General features: G+C 35.4%; 7 protein-coding genes across 7 annotated transcripts; 3 read left to right on the top strand and 4 right to left on the bottom strand.

Moving 5' to 3' along the window:
* Window positions 1-322: 322 nt before the first annotated feature.
* L201_001212 (uncharacterized protein) lies at window positions 323-1510 on the top strand (the record flags this gene model as incomplete). Its single annotated transcript, XM_066217005.1, has 1 exon — window positions 323-1510. The coding sequence occupies one exon, from the start codon at window positions 323-325 to the stop codon at window positions 1508-1510; it is 1188 nt and encodes a 395-aa protein (XP_066073102.1).
* A 233-nt stretch (window positions 1511-1743) lies between these two features.
* Window positions 1744-4164, bottom strand: L201_001211 (uncharacterized protein; the record flags this gene model as incomplete). Its single annotated transcript, XM_066217004.1, has 4 exons — window positions 1744-1824; window positions 1900-2153; window positions 2262-3159; window positions 3223-4164. 4 exons carry the CDS (start codon window positions 4162-4164, stop codon window positions 1744-1746), a joined length of 2175 nt encoding a protein of 724 aa, XP_066073101.1.
* A 694-nt stretch (window positions 4165-4858) lies between these two features.
* Window positions 4859-5371, bottom strand: L201_001210 (uncharacterized protein; the record flags this gene model as incomplete). Its single annotated transcript, XM_066217003.1, has 1 exon — window positions 4859-5371. One exon carries the CDS (start codon window positions 5369-5371, stop codon window positions 4859-4861), a length of 513 nt encoding a protein of 170 aa, XP_066073100.1.
* Window positions 5372-5538: 167 nt separating this feature from the next.
* On the bottom strand, window positions 5539-6198 carry L201_001209 (uncharacterized protein; the record flags this gene model as incomplete). Its single annotated transcript, XM_066217002.1, has 2 exons — window positions 5539-6133; window positions 6179-6198. 2 exons carry the CDS (start codon window positions 6196-6198, stop codon window positions 5539-5541), a joined length of 615 nt encoding a protein of 204 aa, XP_066073099.1.
* Window positions 6199-7130: 932 nt separating this feature from the next.
* On the top strand, window positions 7131-11109 carry L201_001208 (uncharacterized protein; the record flags this gene model as incomplete). Its single annotated transcript, XM_066217001.1, has 8 exons — window positions 7131-7569; window positions 7659-7925; window positions 8009-8572; window positions 8637-9909; window positions 9979-10357; window positions 10427-10615; window positions 10700-10960; window positions 11083-11109. 8 exons carry the CDS (start codon window positions 7131-7133, stop codon window positions 11107-11109), a joined length of 3399 nt encoding a protein of 1132 aa, XP_066073098.1.
* A 624-nt stretch (window positions 11110-11733) lies between these two features.
* L201_001207 (uncharacterized protein) lies at window positions 11734-14165 on the bottom strand (the record flags this gene model as incomplete). The annotated part of the gene is made up of 7 exons (XM_066217000.1): window positions 11734-12542; window positions 12643-12727; window positions 12802-12933; window positions 13046-13241; window positions 13306-13407; window positions 13478-13994; window positions 14057-14165. 7 exons carry the CDS (start codon window positions 14163-14165, stop codon window positions 11734-11736), a joined length of 1950 nt encoding a protein of 649 aa, XP_066073097.1.
* A 760-nt stretch (window positions 14166-14925) lies between these two features.
* On the top strand, window positions 14926-18489 carry L201_001206 (uncharacterized protein; the record flags this gene model as incomplete). The annotated part of the gene is made up of 9 exons (XM_066216999.1): window positions 14926-15212; window positions 15278-15484; window positions 15561-16416; window positions 16497-16642; window positions 16703-17099; window positions 17176-17295; window positions 17383-17799; window positions 17864-18187; window positions 18301-18489. The coding sequence occupies 9 exons, from the start codon at window positions 14926-14928 to the stop codon at window positions 18487-18489; spliced, it is 2943 nt and encodes a 980-aa protein (XP_066073096.1).
* Window positions 18490-18572: the final 83 nt, after the last annotated feature.

Raw genomic sequence — 18572 nt, 5'->3', positions numbered from 1 at the left:
AAAATATCTGCAACCTATGCATAATCAAACATCTTTTTCCGTCAACCGATATGCATAAAGATGACTGCAAAGAGAAAAAAAGAAGGAGCGAAGTACAGATTAAAGTGAGATCATAGGGTCACGTGACAAGCAGCGAACGTGACCGAGCGAGCTTTAGATAGAAGAGCTGAGTGAGAGATGTCCCGGAATATCGAAAAATCCTCTAAGGTATATTATTTCTGTACTTGAGAAATTGATATCGAGAATAAAGTCTCGATAAGTCTCGATCATAGATCGGTTTGATATAAATTTTCAACATCTAACATAATCAACGACAACAAAAATGTCAATTTTAATACCAAAAGTTTCCTCTTCTTTTCGATCTAATAATTTATTATCATTATCATCTTTAACGTCGTCATCATCAAGATATTCAATATCAACAAGTTGTATAATTAGGAATAATGATAAAATCAAAGTACCTATTTCTTTAATAGCAAATTTAAGAAAAGAATTTCCTGTACCATTATCACAAGCCAGAGAAGCATTAGAAAAAACAAATTTAAATTTAAAAAATGCTTTAGAATATTTAAAAAATAATACAAGTTCATCTGCTGCAGCTGAAAAAAAAGCTGAAAAAGTTTCAGGTAGAATAACAAATGAAGGTGTTATTTCAATTTCATTATTAAAAAATAAAAGAGTTGGTATGATTCATTTAGGTTGTGAAACTGATTTTGTAGCTAGAAATAAAGTTTTTTTAAATACTGCAAAAAATATTAGTGAAACTACTGCTTTTTTAGATGTACCTCCAGAATTAGAAAATCATAATCACCATCATGAAGATATTATTACAAATAATGAAATTAAACCAGGTCAAGATCCAATTTTATCATTTCCTATAGAATCTTTATTATCAGCTCCTTTAATTACATTACCTTCTGATGATTCAACTTCTTCCGAAACTGTTATTTCATCTTCTTCAAGTGAACCACAAACAATTAAACAAACTCTATTATCATCATTATCACAAACAGGTGAAAATTTAAAATTATTAAGAGCAACAAGTTTCGCTTCACCTTTCCCATCAAAACCTGAAATTAGGTATATACCTTCTGGATATACACATGGTGGATTAAATGATAAACAAGGTAAAATTGGTGGAATAATTGTTTTATCAGTTGAATCTTTGAATAATAATGAACAGAATATATCAAATTTAATACATAGTGAAAAAGGTGAAAAATTAGAAAATGATTTAAATGAATTTGCAAGAATAATTTCAAGACAAGTTGTAGGTTTCCCAACTAAAGTTATTGAAAATCAAGATAATAGACCATTAGAAAATGATGAAATTTTATATCAACAACCTTTTATGATGTATAAAGGTGATTCAAGACCTGTAAAACAAGTCATACAAGAATGGGGTAATGAAAGAGGTATTATAGTTAAAGTTGTCGGTATGAGAAGATGGGCTGTAGGTGATGAATTAGAAAGTTCCCCAACAGAGAAAGAAGCGGAAAGTACAATATAAAATGTAAAAGTAGATAAAATGGGTATGACGGGTCAAGTAGTGGTTTATTCAGTATAATTGCGCCACACGTTGTTGCATCCTACCGTATAGTATTTTACACACAATATTCATAGCATTTTACGATTCATGCATACGCATCATTCACGTTTTCATAATAATTACAACAAACAATATCATATAATTTTGACATATCCGATTTCCCATTTATCGATTCTAGTAATGTATTTCATCTATTAAGCTTTACTTTCCGGTCCAGCTAAACCTTCTGCTTCTTTTTTTCCTGCATCTTTCAGTTCTTCTTTAATCTCTTCCTTCTTGGATGTTCATGTATTATTCTCTGTGAAGGTTTCTTCGCTATCTGTTCTATCTCTCGGTTTTTCATTTCTGACAACGTCTGCTACTTCGGCTTCAGCATCGTGGTGAGACGATGTATCGTCTTCATCTGAGCCATGGTGATCATGATCACCCTTTTTAGCGGCTTTCTTAGCTTTCTTACTATCTATCCAAGCTTTTGCTTCAGCTTTTTTGACAGCTTCATCTTCACTTTTCTTGAGTTTTACATTCTTAACGAAAAATATGGTAATAAAAAATGATATACCTATAACAGGTGTGGTAAAATAGAATATACCATTGATACCCTTGGCTGAGAAGTGAAGCAGAGTGTGGTTAGCACGATGGTTGCTCTTTTCACCGTCTTTGGGATGAAGTAACGCGATATGGAAAGATGAGAAGTAAAGTATTTTTCACTCACAATAAGCATGAATAACTGAATTTATCTGCTCAGCAGATAAACCAATTGATTTTAATTGTGTGGGATCGGCTAAAATGGTATCAAATTGACTTGAAGATAAAATTCCATTCAATTCAGATTTAACTCTATTATTTATAATAGCATTTCCAACAGCTAAAGAAATAGTACCACCCAACATTCTACCAAAATTTCTTAAACCTGTTGCTGTAGCCATATCTTTTCTTTGTACACCCGATTGAATTGCAACTAAAGAAGTTTGAAAAGTTTGTCCTGCACCTATACCAGTTATAATTTGATAAATAGCTAATTTTGCTTCTGATGTATTTTCATTAATTGATGATAATAAACCTAATCCAATAGTCCAAATACCAAAACCAAAAACTAAGTTATACCAATAATCTCCTGTTTTAGATTGTAATATACCTGCAATAAATGCTGTACATGTTTGAACTAACATCAAAGGTAATGTTAATACACCTGATCTAATTGCTGAAACTTCTTTGACAACTTGAAAATATTGTGGTAAATAATATAAAGTTCCATAAAATGCCATTCCGTTTGCTAATGTCGTTATATAACATGCAGCGACAGAACCATTCTTGAATATATGTAAAGGCATTAAAGGTAAACTGACTACTTTCCATTCAACAAATATGAATGCTGCAAGTAATGCAATTCCAATAAGTAATGGTGCGAGTACACCAGCTGATGACCATGCGTACTGTGATCCTCCCCAGGATAATGCAATAAGAACTAGTGACGCCCATGCAAGGGTAAGGATCGAGCCATAGAAGTCAAGTTTCTTGATTTTACCCCACATTGAGCCTCGAACTCTTCTCAGAGGTAGAAGAAAAATGATGATTACCATTGCCAAAGATGTGAGAGGAAGATTGATATACTAACAAGGGGGACGGCTTAGATTAGCTTTTAGAACTATACTCGTCTAGTACTGAGCACTTACAAAACACCACCTCCATGACGCTTTCTCGGTAAACACCCCACCCAAAATAGGTCCACATGAATTGGCAAGGGCAACAACCACACCTGTGATACCCTGATATTTACCTCTTTCCTTTATAGAAACGACATCTGAAATGATGATCATTGCTAAAGTTAAAATACCACCACCACCTATACCTTGGATAGCTCTAAAGATGATTAATTGAATCATTGATTGAGCTAATGCACAAGCTAAAGAACCCATTAAGAAAATAAATAAACATGCTAATAGAGTAAATTTTCTTCCAAATATATCTGATACTCTACCATAAATTGGTTGAGCAGCTGTTGAAGTAAGAAGATATGCTGTACCAACCCATGAACTTATATCTGCTCTATTAAATGCTTTTCCTAATGTAGGTAATGCAGTTGTGACTATAGTTTGATCTAATAATGAGCAAAATAATGCACATGTTAATCCTGCAAATACAGCTATCACTTGTTTAACAGGTAATAAATTCGTTTGATCTTGTAATTCAACTTCTTTCTTTTTACCAAATCTTGATGTCTTCGATTTTTTACCTTCAATATTCTTTTCTTCGTCTATTATCTGACTATCTTCCTTTGCTGCATTGGATGAGTGATTGTTACTATTCCTACGCGAATGAGAGGGAGATCCATCATGTTCATGTTCATGTTCATCGTGTGTATGTAATCCTCCATCGTCTTCATCATCACTATGATGATCTTCTTCAATGAATCCACCTGTTTCATGAGTTGCCATACGTCTCAAAGCATTCCTAGTGTGGATACTTCCAGCGGTCGGTATACGCGTTAGGGGATTACTATCAATTTGAGGCGAATTTGATATCGTCGATCTTCTGGTTGATTTACGGGTTGGTAATGGAGCAGCTGGGCGACTAAGAACAGGTATTGCATTAATACCAGAGTTCGATTCTGCCATGTTGAGAAGTGGATGATATGCTTCTATTCTATGTCTGTGGTTATTCTATGCGTGTGTTATATACAAGAGAGGTGATTTGATCGCTCGAGTCGCGAAAATTGGAGGATCAGATACACGGATTTTCAAGCGGGTTTGAACACCGATCTTTTCGGGAAACCAAGCAAAGTTTATTGAAGTTTATTTGCTCATCTATTCTTCTAAGGGTATGGTGGATCTGCCAGTCCAAGGAAGAGAGTGACTGTGTGAGCTATTGTATATGATGGTCCCAAGGAGCTATAAGATCGAGTACAGTAAAGTTGGAAGGACAAGCGATGATTATTAAACAAGAGATATATGGAAGAAAGAGAAAGAGAGATAAAAATTAAAATTAAAATTAAATATTTCATCTCTTGATCTGGCTTCATGTTGTTGATCGGTCAAACCCGATCAAAGTATCCAAAGTATCCCGAAATAATAACAATACGGCGGTCAACACCGAACATGCATAAAAGCTTATCGGTCAAATCCGATGACGTAGTGGTATGTAATAGTTGACTATAGTTCGTTCTAGTTGACAAAATAATATAATCACTCTAGAAATCAAAACTCAAATACAATTCATGTACGAGATAACTTATTAGGCAAAATACGTAGAAGATTAAAATCAAATAGTAACCGAATCGCTACTTCGGTAACCAAGCGGGCCAAACTAATGTCAGTTCGTCCCATTGATGGTACTTAGATCCTCTTTTACTGAATCTTGAGCCAAGAAACAATGCAATTTCTCCAAGCGTTCATCCTTGGGATCTCCAGCTAAAACATAATCAACCATATCTCTGTTGAGAGAATTCCATACACTATCTTCTAATTCAGATTGAAATTGACCTAAAATACTTGAGGATTCGTGTACATAATTAACTAATGGACCATTCTCAATTGGTTTGGTTTGAAACTCCTTGGACGCAATATACTCGTTTGAGCCACTGTCAGTATTCCCCTCGATTTGCCCAATAGGCTTGATGAACGATCTTCCTTCTGTAGAAGATGGGAAATGAATCGTTCTACCTTGGTACGGGTAGTCAGATTTATAATCCACATGATCTTCTAGATTGATTGTTCCGGAACGACTTGCTAACCTTTTTAAAATCGAGGTGATATCTTTAGTTACTCGATTAACTGAGTTGTTCGGAATTTGATGTTTTTGACGGAAGTTTGCGATATATGACATCGCGTTCTCCACATGATCCAGTAGAATACCTGCTTTTTCAGCTGATACGGTACCTCTTCATCGACCATCGTCCTCATTTGTGGTCGGGTTGGTCAAGCCAATTGTGACGTTTACGCTATCGTCAATTTCTCTATCTTTTGAAGGTTTGTCAACTGCTATAAGTTAGCTCAATGATGTCCTGGAATGAGCTGTCTTCTCATGGCTTGATCAGCAGCTTTGAGTGGTCGTTGAGCCAGAAAAGCGGTTTTATCAGATTGAGACATATCAGATGAATTACAAATGAAATTAATTACATCAACATGAGTTTTATCTTCAATAGCCTTGCGAATGGTAATTTGACTATTTTCGGCGGATTCGAGCATCTTTTTGATATCAGAGTGAGTGAAAACTCCAGAGGTATTCTCTTCGTTCATAAAGCTAGTATAATATCTCTTATTATACGCTGAGGAGTTGGTTTGGACTTTATCAGGAACCGGATCATCGACTATAACATCAGGTATCTCATCTTGATTCGAAGACGAATCCAACTTATCAAGCCAGGTGAATATACCATCGATCTTGATTTCAGGATTATTGATATGTCTATCATTATTATTCTGCGGATGATTCAATCTGTGAATGAGATCCTCGTGATCCTCTGGCTTTGATTCAGCAGTATGACCTGTATTCATACTCTTTGCTTCACCTTTGCTGTTTATTATATTTTCTGATCCTTGGGACGATGTATCCTTGCTTTCATCCTTTTCTTCTGACCATTCGACTCTTAGTTTATTTCCATTAATTCACTCGATGATTTGCAATACTCACAGAAGCCCGAAGACAGGCATCCTTTCTATTACGTATGATAATCCATTGATATTTAGTCCGCTAGTAGAATCGATTTGCAAAGATACAGCTTCTCCAAAGTACAAAGTCCGTAGTATACCCGTTTGAAAGGGAAAGAAATACAAAGTAACGAGTCGCTTGTACTGTATGGTATGATCGCAAGTAAAAATTGTAAAGCGGCGTAACATATTGAGGCTGTGCCAAGCTTAGATATTACGCCGAGGTGGGGTAAGTGGTATAGGGTAGAATGCATGATGCGGTGCCACATACGGAGTGTTTGTAAAATATGTTAAATATCCCGTAATAATGATCATATAGTAGTACAGCGCACACACACCATACTGGTATTAACTGCTACGAGTACAGTGATAGTATAGTGATCAGACATCAGACGCGTGTTATTATCTTGTTACATGTCAGTCTTACCTGATTACTTGCTTTCATATAGTCCTGTCGTGGTATCCATCTGTCTTATACAACTCGCTCAAACGGGCTACAGTATATCAGTTGCATCTTCAGCAGGTCACTGGTAGAATATACCTACGGTCACATATCCCTTTATATCGCTCTCAATAATTTGGGCAATCTAGCTTGATTATTGACTAAATCGTCATCAACATCTCTTCATCAGAGCTTAACCTTTCAACGCCAATCAAGACCGATCCAGGCATTCACTCATCATAAACTGGTAGTGAATCTCAATCAAACAACCTCAGATTGATTATACTGGAATCTTATTGAGGTCTATTGGCATTATACCCAAAATGGTACGTTGTTCTTATACAACTCATCATCTCAGCTGAGTTAGCATATGATAACAATATTTTAACTTCAATCTCTATAGCCACCACCGCCAACGACTGATCCAAAGATTAATACACTTCTTTCGACTATACAGTCTGAAAGAAGGAATTTGGAAGGTGCTAAAGCTGTCATGAGAGCAGTCGAAGCATCATCCAAAAATGAAGCTGTAATTCAACAAGCACAAAATGAAGTTAGATCTGCACAAGCATCAATTAAATTCTTAGAAGATGAATTAGCAAAATTACAAATGTCAACATCAACATCTTCAAGTAGTAATAATTCTTTTGGTATAGGTGGTGGTGGATCTTCAAGTAGTCCAATGAAAGGTGAAAATTCTCAACATCAACAACAAAATAGAAATTCACAAATGACACCATCAAAATCTGGTTCATCAAATTTAAGTTATGCTTCTTCACAACAACATCAACAACAACCTATAAGTCCAAGTCCAAGTCAAAAAGGTTATTCAAATATTGATAGAGATAGACCATTACCACCTCCACCTCCAGGATCAGGTCAAGATCAACCTGAACTAAAGAAATCTGAACCTAAGAATTACACTCAACTAGGTAAGTGTTTCATCCGACAAGTCAACATATTTACCTAGTTGCTTGAAAGAACATCACTGACTTGTGTCTGACCGCTTCTGTCCGTACAGACTTACAAAGATATGATGCACCTTTGACCGGCGCTAAAATCACTAGAATGCTAAATCAACTTCAATTCAAACTTCAAGTGGAAGAACAATATAAATTAGGTATCGAGAAAATGGCTCAAGCATATAAGATAGAAGGAGATAAGAGATTACGTGGAGAAACAGATGCTAAAAGGGTTGAAAGTGATTCCAAAATCCAATTGTTGAGGAAAGCAAAGAGAAGATATGAAACTTTAGCTAAATTCGGCGGTGCTGTTGAGGATGATGAAGGTGAGTGGTCATGTTTTAGTTTTGCAATCCTTCATAGCCATAGTCTTAAGGAAACAAAGCTGAATCTCAGATTACGGTATCAGATTTACTGCCAGATGGAATGAAGCGTAAAGATGCACTTCGAAAACCTATTTCTGGTAAACTGGTTATTTCTCTCAGATCAGCTAGAGATCTAAATCATCGACCTCTACCACGTAAATCATCCAAAGTGTTCACTGAAACTACCGTTGCCATCAAGATTGAAGGAAATGAAAGAGCTGTTTCACATCCTTCAAGAGGAGATAAATGGCATGAAGATTTTGAGATTTATGTTGATAAAGCCAATGAAGTTGAAGTAACGATATATGATACCGTTGCACCAGGAGATTCAGCACCAATCGGTATGATGTGGTTTACAGTCAGTGATTTGTTGGAAGCTTTAAGAAGACAAAAAGTAGGAATGGAAACTCAAGGTGCTGGTTGGGTTACTGCTGCTGCTGCAGCTACCTTAGGTCCAAGATCAGGTGCTGCACCTGATTCAGTCACTTTACATAGTGCAGGTACTATCAGAGGTAGACCTCCAGGTGCAGATGGAAAAGGTCCAGAAGGTATAGAAGGTTGGTGGTCTGTTGAACCTGCAGGAGCAATTTCTTTGAGATTGGATTTCGGTAAGTCACTGATTTATTACATACTCCTTATTTATGACTTTTTTGCTGATTGATCACCTTACAGTCAAGGACAATGTAGCTGGTCAAAGAAGACCATACGAAGCACTTGGAAGAGCTGGCGCTGTAAGAAAGAGAAAAGGCGATGTATTCGAAATTGGTGGACACAAATTCGTTCAAAGACAATTCTTCCAACCTATCATGTGTGCTTTATGTCAAGAATTCTTACTTACAGGAGAAGGATATCAATGTGAAGATTGTCGATATGCTTGTCACAAGAAATGTTATCCTAAAGTGGTTACCAAATGTATTAGTAAATCACATGCCGATGGAGAAGGAGATGAAGAGAAAATCAACCATCGAATTCCTCATAGATTCACACCTTACACCAATATTACAGCAAATTGGTGTTGTCATTGTGGGTACATGTTACCTTTTGGAAGAAAAAACTCAGTCAAATGTTCAGAATGTTCTCTTACATGTCATCAAACTTGTTCCCACTTTGTACCCGATTTCTGTGGTATGACAATGGAAATGGCCAATATCTTATTGAAGAATTTAAGAGATATCAAGACTACACAAGTACATAAAAAACCTGTTCCATCAGCTTCATCATCAGCGTCTTCAGTATCTACTCTACCTCCATATCATACTCAAGATAGAATAAGTGCTCCTCAACTTCCACCAATACCTCAACAACCTCCTGTACAAGCTCCTACTCCTGCTAGACCTCCTCCTGGTGGTTATGATCCTAGATATGGTCCTCCACCATCTCAACAACCTCAACAACCATCGTCTGTGCCACCTCAACAACAACATCAACCACCACCACCATCAATACAAACACCAGTACCCCAACAACCACAACAACAATCTTATACTCCTCAATCTGCATATGATCAAGGTAGACCTTCAGGCGGCAGACCAATGCCTCAACCTCCAGCTCAACAACAGCAACAACAACTACAACAGCGAATGAGTTACGTTGATCAACGACCACAGGAAGCTTATGCACAGATGCCGCCTGTTCAAGCTCAACCCAAACTACAATCCCCCGCTCAACCTGAAGTTCCTCGGTCATATGCTCCTTCACCGTCACCATCTCATGCTCAAGCTAAACCTGTAACTCAACAGCAACAACAAATGGTACACCGCAAATCTCAACAAAGTATATCTAGAATTCCACGTAAGATTGGATTGGATGATTTCAATTTCTTAGCGGTTTTAGGTAAAGGAAATTTCGGTAAAGTCATGTTGGCTGAAGAGAAAACATCAAGTAGTTTGTATGCTATCAAGGTATTGAAGAAAGAATTTATCATTGAGAACGATGAAGTTGAAAGGTGAGTGTGATTGTTGATCACTTATTTCGCATATAGCATCATAAGCTGATCAATGATATCAAATACTAGTACACAATCTGAAAAGAGAGTATTCTTAGCAGCAGCCCAAGAAAGACATCCATTTTTATTAAATTTACATTCATGTTTCCAAACTGAAACTAGAGTATATTTCGTTATGGAATATGTATCAGGTGGTGACTTGATGTTACACATTCAGAAAAAACAATTCACTTTACGTCAAGCTAAATTTTACGCATGTGAAGTTTTATTAGCATTACAATATTTCCATTCAAAAGGAATTATATATAGAGATTTAAAATTAGATAATATTTTATTAACTTTAGATGGACATGTCAAAGTTGCAGATTATGGTTTATGTAAAGAAGAAATGTGGTATGGTAAAACAACTTCAACATTTTGTGGTACACCTGAATTTATGGCTCCAGAAGTAAGTTATTTTTTTGGTTTTGTTTGGCTCTTTGCAGTGAACTAATTATATTTTACTTTTGCTGCTCAGATCTTACTTGAACAAAGATATGGTAGAGCAGTTGATTGGTGGGCATTTGGTGTTTTAACTTATGAGATGTTATTGGGTCAATCACCTTTTAGAGGTGATGATGAAGATGAAATTTTCGATGCTATTTTAGAAGATGAACCTCTTTATCCAATTACAATGCCTAGAGATGCTGTATCGTTGTTACAAAGAGTGAGTTGAAGTAGTTTTTGCGTTCCATTAGTTTTGATCGAATTCACAATATTTGACTAATATCACTTTTGTTCATCCATATAGCTTCTTACAAGAGATCCACAACGTAGATTAGGTGCAGGTGAAGCAGATGCAGAAGATATTAAAAGACATTTATTCTTTAAAGATGTAAACTTTGATGATGTTTACAATAAAAGAATCCCACCACCTTATTTCCCAACAATTGGAAATGCAACAGATACAAGTAATTTCGATCAAGAATTCACAAGAGAACAACCTACTTTGACTCCTGTACATACACAATTGAGTTCACAAGATCAACAGGAATTTGCTGGTTTCTCATGGGTAAGTCTTGTTTCTGCCTTTCTCTCTTTTGTCTGTCTGTATAGCTATCTAGTAGAACGTATTCCTTAGTTAGAACATATAATAACTAACCTCGGTTCGTGCTTTTTTTTGTGCCTTCTTAGATCGCTCCTTGGGCTGCTGCGCAATAAGAATCGAAAATGATGATGGAAGACAGAAACAAAGACAAATTTCCTTGTTAGTAATCGAGATCAATCAATAATGATAAAGACAAGGATGTTCAGATGAGACACGGTTGTAAATAGATTTGTAGTAATAGATAAATAGGGATGGTATCGACAGACAGGCTAATCAAATCAGTATTAGCAATTTTCTTTCTTGGTTTCGAATTACGCGAGGGAAGGGTGTGTTGATATATACATACATCCAGTAGTAGTTAATTATATAAACGATTAATTTGACGATTTGAATGAATTTAAAAAATGGTTATGATAAAAGAGTATTTAGGTTGAGTGTGATACGCACTGACAGTTACATCTGATCAGTAACAGCAGCAATCATTATATATGAGTAATTATGTTACAGTATGGTCATAATTACATTGATTGAGTATGAATTTTTGGATTTTTCGTGAATCTGTCTGTTTGCTTTTCGTTTTATATTGAGAAGCGATGGTCGTTCATCTCCAACAGACTGGTATAAGTATATAAATATCTATATATAGATATATATATAAATTCACCGAGGTTCAAGAATTTGTAAAGTATACTATTATTCTTTTTTGTTTTTTGTTTTTTAATTATCATTATCATTATTTATCTTTTTTCAGATTTATGATGATGAGTAATTTTATTATCAGGATGAATAACTCTAACAGTTTCACCATTTGAACTTTCTTCAACTATATTTTTACCTTCTTTCCAAATTTTACCATTTTTACCAACATCTCTTTCTAATTGATCATCATTAATATCATTGTTATTATTATTGTTATTGTTATTGTTATTGTTATTATCCATTTCAGAAAATGATGATGTATTATCATCTCTTTCTTTTCCATTTTTATCCCTATTTTCTTCCTGCTTTGAATTACCATCATCTTTCTGCTTATCAAAAGAATTTCTTCTAGAATTTGGATATGATAAAATACCTGGTTTTTTACTAACATTGTCATTATCACTATTATTGTTGAAATTTGAATTATATTGTCGTTGAACCGGATTTTTATCAAATCTGATTCTATCTGAATCATCATTTTGAGTTTTGATCTGGTTGTCATCACTGTTGTTGTTGTTGTTGTTGTTGTTGAGATTATTGTTACTCATATTTCCCATTTCTTCATCAGGTATATCCGAACTTCGATTAGATGAAGTTGGTAAATTAACTGGTGGAGGTAATCTTGATACTAGATTGTTAATTGATTGAAATCCTGTTCCAGAAGTTGAATTTCTACTCATTGTTATTGTTCTGGTTCTAGCCATTTGAAATCCTTTTCCAATTGGTATAGTTATACCGTGTACCAAAACACTAGTCAAGACTAAAAAATATACAACAGGTAATAAGACTTCTCTTAGGTGTGTACGTGTTGCATCTTCTGGTAATACTTCTAATGCTACTTGAACGTCTGTAGCAAGAATAGAAGATTAGAATGTCAGTTTGATACCATTCATTCAATGTTTACATCCAATGTTGATAATCGTGACGTGATGCAACGTCATACTTACAAAAGATCGCTCCTACACCTATTGGACCGAAAAATCCAGCAAAAACACTTTCTCTCGTTGTCTTCAAAGCAGGAATCCATCTTGACTGGATATTTATATTTGTGTCTTAGTATATGATTGACTTTTGATATACACAATTCAATCATAAAAGAAACTCACTAAAGCCCAAACCCAAGGTAATCTTCTAACTAACATGATCAAAATACCCAATACAACAAGTCTCCAAGGTGATAAGCCATATTTGCCGAAATCAGACCAAGGCAATATCGCTCCGACGTACAAAAAGATAGCCTATTCGTATGAATTTGTATAACGATAACTCCTTTTGTCAGAATGTATCTATTTTGTAAAGACCAAATGAAGGTCGGTATTCCTAGATGAGAAGTAAGGAATTCAAACTCACACTGTTTAGCAATTGATCGATCACATCTTGAAATCCATGATCTTCGGTTTCCAATCTAAACCAATCGTCCCATGTAAAAGAATTTCCAACGACGAAACAACATAAGATATCGTCTGAACCGATTATACCAACCCATCCGAGAGTGAAAAATGTTAAAGCCACTCCGAAAGATAAGAAAGATTCATGATCGATGAATCTGATTGGTAGATACTCGAGTCAGTGAAGTTGTGATTGTCTATGCGGATTTCAAAAAAACTTACTGTCTTTGTTTGGCAAATCGCAATACCCTTCTCGCTATAAAACCAACTATAGTACCTATAACGCAAGAAAGTATAATTTGGTATAGTAAAATATTGTAAAACCTATTTCAAGGTGTATCAGCCTACTCCCTTGAGGCTAACTTCTGTCGGAATATGGTGAAAGTGAACATACCATTCACCGATGGCACCACCAATACTATGTCTAGGATGAGTGGGTTCATTGATCAGAATGAGGTATAGACCAATATACAAAAATGGGAAACCTAAACCATCATTTGCACCAGCTTCTGCTACAATAATATTTCTTACATGTAATGGAACATGTTTTTCTGCGAATCTACCTTTACATATAGCATTACTTAAAACTGGATCAGTTGGTGTAACACATGCACCAATAACTAAACTTTCTAAAAAAGTTAAATGTGGAATTAAACCCCAAATCAATAAACTTGATATAAACCATGCTGTAGTCATAATTGGACCTAATAACGTAGTTAAAGATAACCATTCTTTTTTCAAAAATTTTGCTGGTAATGATATACCAGTAAATAAAACTTGAATTGCGATTACTACTCTAGTTATTTGATGTGTTAAATAGTTTTGATCTTCAGACCATTCATAAGGATTAAACCAATTTAATGCTATCGGTCCTGTTATTATACCTACAACTAAAGCGATTAATGCTTCGGCTATGAAAAGCAGGAATGATACATTAGCTGATATATAATGATTTATTAGACAATTCACTTACACATAAATAGCTTTTCTTTGATAAAATAACTGAAAATACCAAAGATACTAACATATCCTCCAGCCACAGCTAGAGATTTGGATGTTTCGGTCACATCGAGAGATACCATTTCGAAGAGACGGGGAAGCTCCTTTTTTTCAGTATTGACTCAAGTTAAGTTGAAAACAGACGTCTCGAGACGCCTAGCTTGTATTATTTTACCCCTGCGGTGTTAACAGATACAATAGAGATCTGTAGGGTTGAATGTTGGTTGTTAAAGAATGGTGGGGCAGGCATAGGATGATTATCTTATTCAGACCAGATCAAAATTGGGAAAGACCAATAATTAAATATCCTGGCCAAGTGAATATCTGTCGCGAGCTTATCCTAGGAGGTTGCGAAGTGACAGATATCAGTTTTTTTTTGCATGTAAAATACAAGATACAAATCGAAAAATGCAATAATAATGACATCTATGAGGGTCATAATAACATTTGCCGATATCTTAGATTGATCCAACGGAAGTAAAGCTTAAATGAGGGATTTTATCTGTTTATCTGAGTTGACCATTTAACATGACTATGGGTTGTATGGTTGTGCGGGGATCCCATTAAACGCGGGTGGACGATGACAACGATGACAACGATGATAACCATGTATGAGGTGATGAGCTATGATACTATGATATATACCTGATGTTGTTATACTGCTTAAATACAATTTCATAACCCTCAATAACTCATCTTGATAGACAGACAGACACAGCCAGATAGCTCAAGGATCTCTTTCATATCGCTTTGTGGCAGATCAAACCCAAGCTGCACAGCGCCATCCACCTCTTCAATCGCCTTTGATAGCCTATCAGATAATCGGACTGGGCAATCCTCAAGATGGCAGCAACAGCGGCTGAAGAAGCCAAATTACTCACAGATGTACTTGGAGTGGTGAAAGTACAATCAGTACAATTAAGAAGATGTCTGGAGCAAGATCAAATTATGGAAGCTTTGAAAGCTGCTTCATCAATGTTGGCTGAATTGAGAACATCAAGTTTGTCACCTAAACAATATTATGAATTATACATGAGTGTATTTGATAGTTTGAGATATTTAAGTAATTATCTATATGAAGCTCATCAAGAAGGTAAACATCATTTAGCGGATTTATACGAATTGGTACAGTAAGTTTGTAATTCAACGTACTCTGCAAAGTCGGATCACATTAACAATACTACCTGTTTTACAGATATGCTGGAAATATCGTACCTCGTTTATATCTCATGATAACAGTCGGATCAGTATACATGTCGATACCTGATGCACCAGTCAAGGAAATAATGAAAGATATGTTGGAAATGTCAAGAGGTGTTCAACATCCTACTAGAGGTTTATTCTTGAGACATTACTTATCTGGTCAGACTAGGGATTTCTTACCAGTCGGTACAAGTGAAGGGTGAGTTGATTATTAATCAGCTAAGAGGAGCTTCCAGTGTTGAAAGAGCTAATATGTCTTAACTTACTGATCTTAGGCCAAGTGGTAATCTACAAGATTCAATAGGATTTGTTTTAACTAATTTTATTGAAATGAATAAATTATGGGTCAGATTACAACATCAAGGACATTCACGTGAACGTGAAAAGAGAGAATTAGAAAGAAAAGAATTAAGAATTCTAGTTGGTACGAATTTAGTTAGATTATCACAATTAGAAGGTGTTGATTTAGAAATGTATAAAACAATAATTTTACCTTCAATTTTAGAACAAGTTGTTAATTGTAGAGATGTTATAGCACAAGAATATTTAATGGAAGTTGTTATTCAAGTTTTTACAGATGATTTTCATTTACATACTTTAACTTCATTTTTAAGTGCATGTGCACAATTACATCCAAGAGTAAATATAAAATCTATTGTTATAGCTTTAATTGATAGATTAGCTGCTTATGCTGCAAGAGAAGCTGAAAATGAAGACCCAGAATTGAAAAAAAAGGGAGAAGAAGATGCTACAAAAAGATTAGCTCAAAAAATTAAAGATTCAAAAGGTAAAGGTAAAAATAAACAAATTGAACAAAATCAAGATCAACAACGAAATGAAATAAAATCACCTCAAACTCCCAAACCTGCTGAAGCTGATGAATGGGCCAATCCCGCTTCGTCGTCGTCGACTGAACCTGCTACAACCGGATCGACATCTTCCGCACCGACTAGTTCTGTTAAGGAGAATGGTGAAGGTTCTTCTACACCTAAGAAGGATGGCGAAGAGGAGAAGAAGGATGCTGCAAAAGAGGAAATACCTAAAGATGATGGTGTCAAGAAATTCAGAGGTATTCCGGAAGATGTCAAGTTATTCGAGGTATTCTGGCAGCAAGTGGTTGAGTTAATCAAGGTGAGTTTCGAAACCACTGTTGTTGTAGAAATACTCAACCTTCACAAGGCTTCTCCAGATATAACTGACAAAATGAACAGGCTCGACCAGATTTACCTATCATGGATGTCACTGCTCTTTGCGTATCACTTATCAACCTCTCTTTGAGTTGTTACCCTGACAGATTGGAATATGTGGATCAAATCTTATCTTTCGCCCATGGTAAAGTCATCGAGTATGCTCAAAAGTGAGTATGGCTTACAGTATCAATCTCATATCATCGCTAATCAATAGTAAATCCTTCTAGTCCCGATCTGCATTCACCACAGACAACAGCCAACTTGCTCGCCTTGATTCTCGCTCCAATCACTTCATATTTATCGATACTTACGCTACTTGCTATACCATCCTATATACCATTACTTTCCGTTCAACCATATTCTACTCGATTATCTATTGGTCAGGCAGTAGTTTCATCAGTCTTGAAGAACAATACTTTGATCGATAGTTCTGAAGATGTTAGCGGTGTTTTAGGATTATGTGCTGTATTAGTCAAAGATCAGAAGGATTCCACAATTGGTGGCGGTGCTCCAACGAGAAGAGGAGGACAACAAGTCGATATAAGAGAATTAGCCGAAGAACAAGGTTGGGTTGCTAGAATGGTCCATCTTTTCAAATCAGATGATTTGGCCACACAGTTTGAGGTAAGCAAAGGGTCTCCTTACAATCATCATGATATTCAAGGGTCATCGACTGATTGGGTGATATTGATAATCGTAGTTGCTACAAACTGCGAGAAAACATTTCTCCGAAGGTGGTGAAAGAATTAGATTCACTTTCCCTCCTTTGATAGCTAGTGGTATACAGCTTGCTAGAAGGTTCAAACAACGAGAACATGTTGTGAGTGTTTCGGTACAGATATACTTGATATCTGCATTCATATTGTAAGGGATTGACATACTTAATTGATTTTACAATTTATTACAGGAGGACGATTGGGAAAACAGATTATCAAAATTATTCAAATTTATACATCAATTAATTTCAATTTTATATCATAAAGTTGAAGCACCCGAAATATGTTTAAGATTATTTTTATTATCTGCGCAAATTTCAGATGATTGTAAATTAGAAGAATTAACATATGAATTTTTCGTTCAAGCTTTTGTTATTTATGAAGAATCAATATCAGAATCAAGATCACAATTACAAGCTATAACAGGTATAATATCAAGTTTACAAACTACAAGATCATTTGGTTTAGATAATTATGATACTCTTATAACTAAAGCCGCTTTACATGGTTCGAAATTATTGAAAAAATCACATCAAGCTACAGCTGTTTTATATGCTAGTCATATGTGGTGGCAAGGTGATGTACCTGGTAGAGAAAAGGATGAAAAGGTGAGTAAACAATCTGGCTCTGCTGTAGGAGATGAAATATTTACATGATAATTATACTTTTTAGCCCCCATTCAGAGATGGTAAAAGAGTTTTAGAATGTTTACAAAAATCATTAAGAATAGCATCATCATGTATTGATGAATTAACTTCGGTTCAGTTATACGTTGATGCTTTGGATAGATATATCTATTATTTCGAACAAGGTGTTGAAGCTGTTACACCAAAATATGTGAATTCTTTAGTTGAACTTATTACATCAAATATTGATTCAGTTATAAATCTAAATGGTAATAACCAAAATCAAATTGGTGGTGGACATCATCATCCTTCTTCAGCTGGTTCAGGTGGTTTAGTTGAAGGTGTAAATGATGGTGAAATGATAATTAAGGTGAGTCAGAAACTTCTTCCAGATTTTCATTGACTTCTCAAATGGAAAAACACAAATTCTCAGATCGTGAAATAGTTAAAGCTAAGCTGAAAATCAATTTTCTACCCAAATAGCACTTCCGAAATACATTAACTTATATACAAGGTAGACAACGTCAAGCAGCTGAATCTACAGACAATTCAAATTCAGATGATAACACATCTTCTACTGAAGGAGGTGAAAATGGAGAAACGAAGAAAAAAGTTGATTGGGAAAGTGTTGATGTTATTGGAGGTTGTTTGAAAATGGGTATAAGTAGGTAACAAAGTGGTTATTGACTAAATACATTTCTGGATATTCGGCTTGATGTAAAGCAATATCAGTTAGTACTTTAGAATATAAGTTT

This window comes from Kwoniella dendrophila, chromosome 1 (genome assembly GCF_036810415.1).
Source record: "Kwoniella dendrophila CBS 6074 chromosome 1, complete sequence".
Lineage (NCBI taxonomy): Eukaryota > Fungi > Basidiomycota > Tremellomycetes > Tremellales > Cryptococcaceae > Kwoniella > Kwoniella dendrophila.
This window is presented reverse-complemented; position numbering and strand designations above follow the sequence as displayed.